General features: G+C 43.4%; 1 protein-coding gene across 1 annotated transcript in view; it reads right to left on the reverse strand.

Annotated features, from left to right (window-relative positions):
* mlpha (melanophilin a) overlaps positions 1–7,500 on the reverse strand; it is a 17,994-nt gene that overhangs the window by 7,972 nt on the left and 2,522 nt on the right. Inside the window, exons 3-9 of the mRNA XM_062414738.1 lie at positions 7,328–7,443; positions 7,189–7,239; positions 6,978–7,036; positions 4,328–4,417; positions 3,849–3,951; positions 2,141–2,334; positions 1,980–2,052 (exon numbers count right to left, since the gene is read on the reverse strand). Coding sequence (XP_062270722.1) covers positions 1,980–2,052; positions 2,141–2,334; positions 3,849–3,951; positions 4,328–4,417; positions 6,978–7,036; positions 7,189–7,239; positions 7,328–7,443 — 686 coding nt within the window. The remainder of the gene's footprint in view (positions 1–1,979; positions 2,053–2,140; positions 2,335–3,848; positions 3,952–4,327; positions 4,418–6,977; positions 7,037–7,188; positions 7,240–7,327; positions 7,444–7,500) is intronic.

Consider the following 7,500-nt stretch of genomic DNA (forward strand, 5'->3'; position numbering starts at 1 on the left):
ATCACCATCATCACCACCATCATCACCACCATCATCATCATCATCCTCACCATCACCACCATCACCATCACCATCACCATCACCATCATCATCACCATCATCACCACCATCACCATCACCATCATCACCATCACCATCATCATCACCACCATCATCATCATCATCACCACCATCATCATCATCATCATTATCATCCTCACCATCATCATCACCACCATCACCACCATCACCACCATCATCACCACCATCATCATCATCATCCTCACCATCACCACCATCACCATCACCATCACCATCATCATCACCATCATCACCACCATCACCATCACCATCATCACCATCACCATCATCATCACCACCATCATCATCATCATCACCACCATCATCATCATCATCATAATCATCACCATCATCATCACCACCATCACCATCATCACCATCTTCATCATCATCATCATCACCATCATCACCATCTTCATCATCATCACCATCACCACCATCATCATCACCATCTTCATCATCATCATCAACATCATCACCATCATCATCCTCACCATCATCATCATCATCACCACCATCATCATCATCATCATCATCATCACCACCATCATCTTCATCACCTCCTCTCACCTCATCATCATCACCACCATCATCATCATCATCATCATCATCATCATCATCACCATCATCACCATCATCTTCATCCCCTCCTCTCACCTCATCACCATCACCATCATCATCATGATCATCATCACCACCACCATCATCATCTTCATCCCCTCCTCTCACCTCATCATCATCACCATCATCATCATCATCATCATCATCCTCACCATCACCACCATCATCATCATCATCACCATCATCACCATCATCATCATCCTCACCATCATCACCATCATCATCATCATCATCACCATCACCACCATCATCATCATCACCACCATCACCACCATCATCACCACTATCATCACCACCATCACCATCACCATCATCATCATCCTCACCATCATCACCATCATCATCATCCTCACCATCACCACCATCATCATCATCATCATCACCACCATCACCACCATCATAACCACTATCATCACCATCATCACCATCACCATCATCATAATCATCACCATCACCATCACCACCACCATCATCTTTATCACCATCATCATCATCATCATCACCATCATCATCATTATCACCATCACCATCTTCATCATCATCACCATCACCACCATCATCATCACCATCTTCATCATCATCATCAACATCATCACCAACATCATCCTCATCATCACCATCATCTTCATCACCTCCTCTCACCTCATCACCATCACCACCATCATCATCATCATCATTACCATCATCTTCATCCTCTCCTCTCACCTCATCACCATCACCATCATCATCATGATCATCATCATCATCACCATCACCACCACCATCATCACCATCACCACCACCATCATCTTCATCCCCTCTTCTCACCTCATCATCATCACCATCATCACCATCATCATCACCATCATCTTCATCATCATCACCATCATCACCACCATCATCACCACCATCATCATCATCACCATCACCACCACCATCATCACCATCACCATCATCTTCACCATCATCTTCATCATCATCACCATCATCACCACCATCATCATCACCACCATCATCACCACCATCACCATCATCTTCACCATCATCACCACCATCATCATCATCACCATCATCATCATCACCATCATCAACACCATCATCATCATCATCATCACCATCATCATCACCATCATCATCATCATCACCAACATCATCACCACCATCACCATCATCACCACCATCATCATCATCACCACCATCATCATCACCATCATCTTCATCATCATCACCATCATCTTCATCATCTTCACCATCATCTTCATCATCACCATCACCACCACCACCATCATCACCATCACCCCCTCCTCTCACCTCATCACCAGGTGTCATCTTCTCCTCGAGGCGACTCAGCAGACTCTCGATGGCGAACATACGTTTGTTCAGCTCGTTAATCTGCGACGTTAAAACCAACAAACGGGAACTTTAATAAAACTCAGATCAGGTGAATAATTAGTGAGCTGTGATTGGCCGACGGACTTACGGGCGGGGCTTGGCCCAGGTTCTCCTGAGAGGAGGCTCTGCTGTTGCGGCGGCGGTGGGGGGGCTGCTGGTACATCGGGGGGTTTCTCTGGTACTCTTCCTCATCAGAGGTGTCGACATACTGTTGCCGAGCAACCGAGGAGCTGATCTTAGACAGAGAACGAGTACGAACCATCCTGCTGTCCCCGTACTCATCTATATACGGGGAAATATATACGGGGAAATATATACGGGGAAATATATACGGGGAAATATATACGGGGAAATATATACGGGGAAATATATACGGGGAAATATATACGGGGAAATACATACGGGGAAATACATACGGGGAAATACATACGGGGAAATACATACGGGGAAATACATACGGGGAAATACATACGGGGAAATACATACGGGGAAATACATACGGGGAAATACATACGGGGAAATACATACGGGGAAATACATACGGGGAAATACATACGGGGAAATACATACGGGGAAATACATACGGGGAAATACATACGGGGAAATACATACGGGGAAATACATACGGGGAAATACATACGGGGAAATACATACGGGGAAATACATACGGGGAAATACATACGGGGAAATACATACGGGGAAATACATACGGGGAAATACATACGGGTAAATACATACGGGTAAATATATACGGGTAAATACATACAGGTAAATACATACAGGTAAATATATATACAGGTAAATATATATACAGGTACATATATACAGGTACATATATACAGGTACATATATACAGGTACATATATACAGGTAAATACATACAGGTAAATATATACAGGTACATATATACAGGTACATATATACAGGTACATATATACAGGTACATATATACAGGTAAATACATACAGGTAAATATATATACAGGTAAATATATATACAGGTAAATATATACAGGTACATATATACAGGTACATACATACAGGTAAATATATACAGGTAAATACATACAGGTAAATATATACAGGTAAATATATATACAGGTAAATATATACAGGTAAATATATACAGGTAAATACATATAGGTAAATATATACGGGTAAATATATACAGGTAAATATATATATAGTTAAATATATACAGGTAAATACATACAGGTAAATATATACAGGTAAATATATATACAGGTAAATATATACAGGTAAATACATACAGGTAAATATATACAGGTAAATATATATACAGGTAAATACATACAGGTAAATATATACAGGTAAATATATATATAGTTAAATATATACAGGTAAATACATACAGGTAAATATATACAGGTAAATATATATACAGGTAAATATATACAGGTAAATACATATAGGTAAATATATACGGGTAAATATATACAGGTAAATATATATACAGGTAAATACATATAGGTAAATATATACAGGTAAATATATATATAGTTAAATATATACAGGTAAATACATACAGGTAAATATATACAGGTAAATATATATACAGGTAAATATATACAGGTAAATATATATATATAGTTAAATATATACAGGTAAATACATACAGGTAAATATATACAGGTAAATATATATACAGGTAAATATATACAGGTAAATACATACAGGTAAATACATACAGGTAAATATATACAGGTAAATATATACAGGTAAATACATACAGGTAAATATATACAGGTAAATATATACAGGTAAATATGTACTGACCGTTTCTCATGGCGTAGCGGTCCAGACTCTTCCTGCGGTTCGCACGATGGTTGTAAGGATCGTAATCGACATCATTCCGATAACCTCGATCCTCCTGAAGTTGCTAAAGACACCAAATGACATCATAACACACCTGTTACCTGCTCAGGTGTGTTACCTGTACTGACTCAGGTGTGTTACCTGTACTGACTCAGGTGTGTTACCTGTAGTGACTCAGGTGTGTTAGCTACAGTGACTCAGGTGTGTTACCTGTAGTGACTCAGGTGTGTTACCTGTAGTGACTCAGGTGTGTTAGCTACAGTGACTCAGGTGTGTTAGCTACAGTGACTCAGGTGTGTTAGCTACAGTGACTCAGGTGTGTTACCTGTAGTGACTCAGGTGTGTTAGCTACAGTGACTCAGGTGTGTTAGCTACAGTGACTCAGGTGTGTTAGCTACAGTGACTCAGGTGTGTTAGCTACAGTGACTCAGGTGTGTTACCTGGACAGACTGTCGTCGTGAATGAGGGAAATATTCCTCGGAGTCGAAATCCATAGGATGAACAGACAGCAGTCGTTTACTCTTCCTCATCTGAAAGGACGAAAAAGCTTGTCAGGTGTTTCAGGTGAGTCAGGTGTTTCAGGTGTGTCAGGTGTTTCAGGTATGTCAGGTGTGTCAGGTGTTTCTAGTGTGTCAGGTGTTTCTAGTGTTTTAGGTGTTTCAGGTGTGTCAGGTGTTTCAGGTGAGTCAGGTGTTTCAGGTGAGTCAGGTGTGTCAGGTGTTTCAGGTGTGTCAGGTGTGTCAGGTGTGTCAGGTGTTTCAGGTGAGTCAGATGTGTCAGGTGTTTCTAGTGTGTCAGGTGTGTCAGGTGTGTCAGGTGTTTCAGGTGTGTCAGGTGTGTCAGGTGTGTCAGGTGTTTCAGGTGAGTCAGGTGTTTCAGGTGTTTCTAGTGTGTCAGGTGTGTCAGGTGTGTCAGGTGTTTCAGGTGTTTCTAGTGTGTCAGGTGTTTCAGGTGTGTCAGGTGTTTCTAGTGTGTCAGGTGTTTCTAGTGTTTCAGGTGTTTCAGGTGAGTCAGGTGTTTCAGGTGTGTCAGGTGTGTCAGGTGTGTCAGGTGTTTCAGGTGAGTCAGATGTGTCAGGTGTTTCTAGTGTGTCAGGTGTTTCAGGTGTTTTCTAGTGTGTCAGGTGTGTCAGGTGTCAGGTGTTTCAGGTGTTTCTAGTGTTTCAGGTGTTTCAGGTGTTTCTAGTGTGTCAGGTGTTTCAGGTGTGTCAGGTGTTTCTAGTGTGTCAGGTGTTTCTAGTGTTTCAGGTGTGTCAGGTGTTTCAGGTGAGTCAGGTGTTTCAGGTGTGTCAGGTGTGTCAGGTGTTTCAGGTGAGTCAGATGTGTCAGGTGTTTCTAGTGTGTCAGGTGTTTCAGGTGTTTTCTAGTGTGTCAGGTGTGTCAGGTGTGTCAGGTGTTTCAGGTGTTTCTAGTGTTTCAGGTGTTTCAGGTGTGTCAGGTGTTTCAGGTGTGTCAGGTGTGTCAGGTGTTTCAGGTGTGTCAGGTGTGTCAGGTGTGTCAGGTGTTTCTAGTGTGTCAGGTGTTTCTAGTGTGTCAGGTGTTTCAGGTGTGTCAGGTGTTCCTAGTGTTTCAGGTGTTTCAGGTGTGTCAGGTGTGTCAGGTGTGTCAGGTGTTTCTAGTGTGTCAGGTGTGTCAGGTGTTTCAGGTGTTTCAGGTGTGTCAGGTGTGTCAGGTGTTTCTAGTGTGTCAGGTGTGTCAGGTGTGTCAGGTGTTTCTAGTGTGTCAGGTGTGTCAGGTGTTTCAGGTGTTTCAGGTGTGTCAGGTGTTTCAGGTGTTTCAGGTGTTTCAGGTGTGTCAGGTGTTTCAGGTGTTTCAGGTGTGTCAGCTGTGTCAGGTGTTTCAGGTGTGTCAGGTGCTTCAGGTGTTTCAGGTGTTTCATGTGTTTCAGGTGTGTCAGGTGTGTCAGGTGTTTCAGGTGTGTCAGGTGTGTCAGGTGTTTCAGGTGTTTCAGGTGTGTCAGGTGTTTCAGGTGTTTCAGGTGTTTCAGGTGTGTCAGGTGTTTCAGGTGTTTCAGGTGTGTCAGGTTTGTCAGGTGTCTCAGGTGTTTCAGGTGTTTTTAGTGTGTCAGGTGTTTCAGGTGTGTCAGGTGTTTCTAGTATGTCAGGTGTTTCAGGTGTGTCAGGTGTTTCAGGTGTTTCATGTGTTTCAGGTGTGTCAGGTTTGTCAGGTGTTTCAGGTGTGTCAGGTGTGTCAGGTGTTTCAGGTGTTTCAGGTGTGTCAGGTGTGTCAGGTGTGTCAGGTGTTTCAGGTGTTTCAGGTGTGTCAGGTGTTTCAGGTGTTTCAGGTGTGTCAGGTTTGTCAGGTGTCTCAGGTGTTTCAGGTGTTTTTAGTGTGTCAGGTGTTTCAGGTGTGTCAGGTGTTTCTAGTATGTCAGGTGTTTCAGGTGTGTCAGGTGTGTCAGGTGTGTCAGGTGTTTCAGGTGTGTCAGGTGTTTCAGGTGTTTCAGGTGTTTCAGGTGTGTCAGGTGTTTCAGGTCTTTCAGGTGTTTCAGGTGTGTCAGGTGTGTCAGGTGTTTCAGGTGTGTCAGGTGTTTCAGGTGTTTCAGGTGTGTCAGGTGTTTCAGGTGTTTCAGGTGTGTCAGGTGTTTCAGGTGTGTCAGGTGTTTCTAGTATGTCAGGTGTTTCAGGTGTGTCAGGTGTTTCAGGTGTTTCAGATGTTTCAGGTGTTTCAGGTGTGTCAGGTGTTTCAGGTGTGTCAGGTGTTTCAGATGTGTCAGGTGTGTCAGGTGTTTCAAGTGTTTCAGGTGTGTCAGGTGTGTCAGGTGTGTCAGGTGTTTCAGGTGTTTCAGGTGTTTCAGGTGTTTCAGGTGTGTCCGGTGTTTCAGATGTGTCAGGTGTGTCAGGTGTTTCAAGTGTTTCAGGTGTGTCAGGTGTGTCAGGTGTTTCAGGTGTTTCAGGTGTGTCAGGTGTTTCAGGTGTTTCAGGTGTTTCAGGTGTGTCAGATGTCTCAGGTGTTTCAGGTGTTTCAGGTGTGTCAGGTGTGTCAGGTGTGTCAGGTGTTTCAGGTGTGTCAGGTGTTTCAGGTGTTTCAGGTGTTTCAGGTGTGTCAGGTGTGTCAGGTGTTTCAGGTGTGTCAGGTGATCTTATTTTACCACTTTGTAGCGCTGAGCCTCGACCTCTCCATGATCGTCATCGTTGCCATTGTACACGTCTGACACACAAACACACACATAAACACACAAACACACACATTATACACACACACACACACACACACATTATACACACACACACACACACACAGCTTCAGTCTCATGTTAAAGTCTTCAGATAAATATTGATGAAGTTTCAGAGATGACTCACGGCTGCGGACGTCGGGCATGCTCTGAGTGTCATCATCACGCCCACCTGACCAACACACACCAGGGTTAGCATGTAGCATGTAGCATTCTGTGACACAGCTCAGGTGACCTCACAGGTAAAAGTGATGTCATCATAGACTCACCGTCTCCATTCAGCCTCTTGTACAGTGACCTCATCACCTTGGCGCTGCCGAAGCGTTTGAAGCGGTTTCGTACGTTGTCCTGGTACCATCCCAGAGTACCCATCTTCAGAATCCTTCACACACACACACACACACACACACACACACGCACACGCACACGCACACGCACA

This window comes from Scomber scombrus, chromosome 24 (genome assembly GCF_963691925.1).
Source record: "Scomber scombrus chromosome 24, fScoSco1.1, whole genome shotgun sequence".
In the NCBI taxonomy this organism is placed as follows: domain Eukaryota; kingdom Metazoa; phylum Chordata; class Actinopteri; order Scombriformes; family Scombridae; genus Scomber; species Scomber scombrus.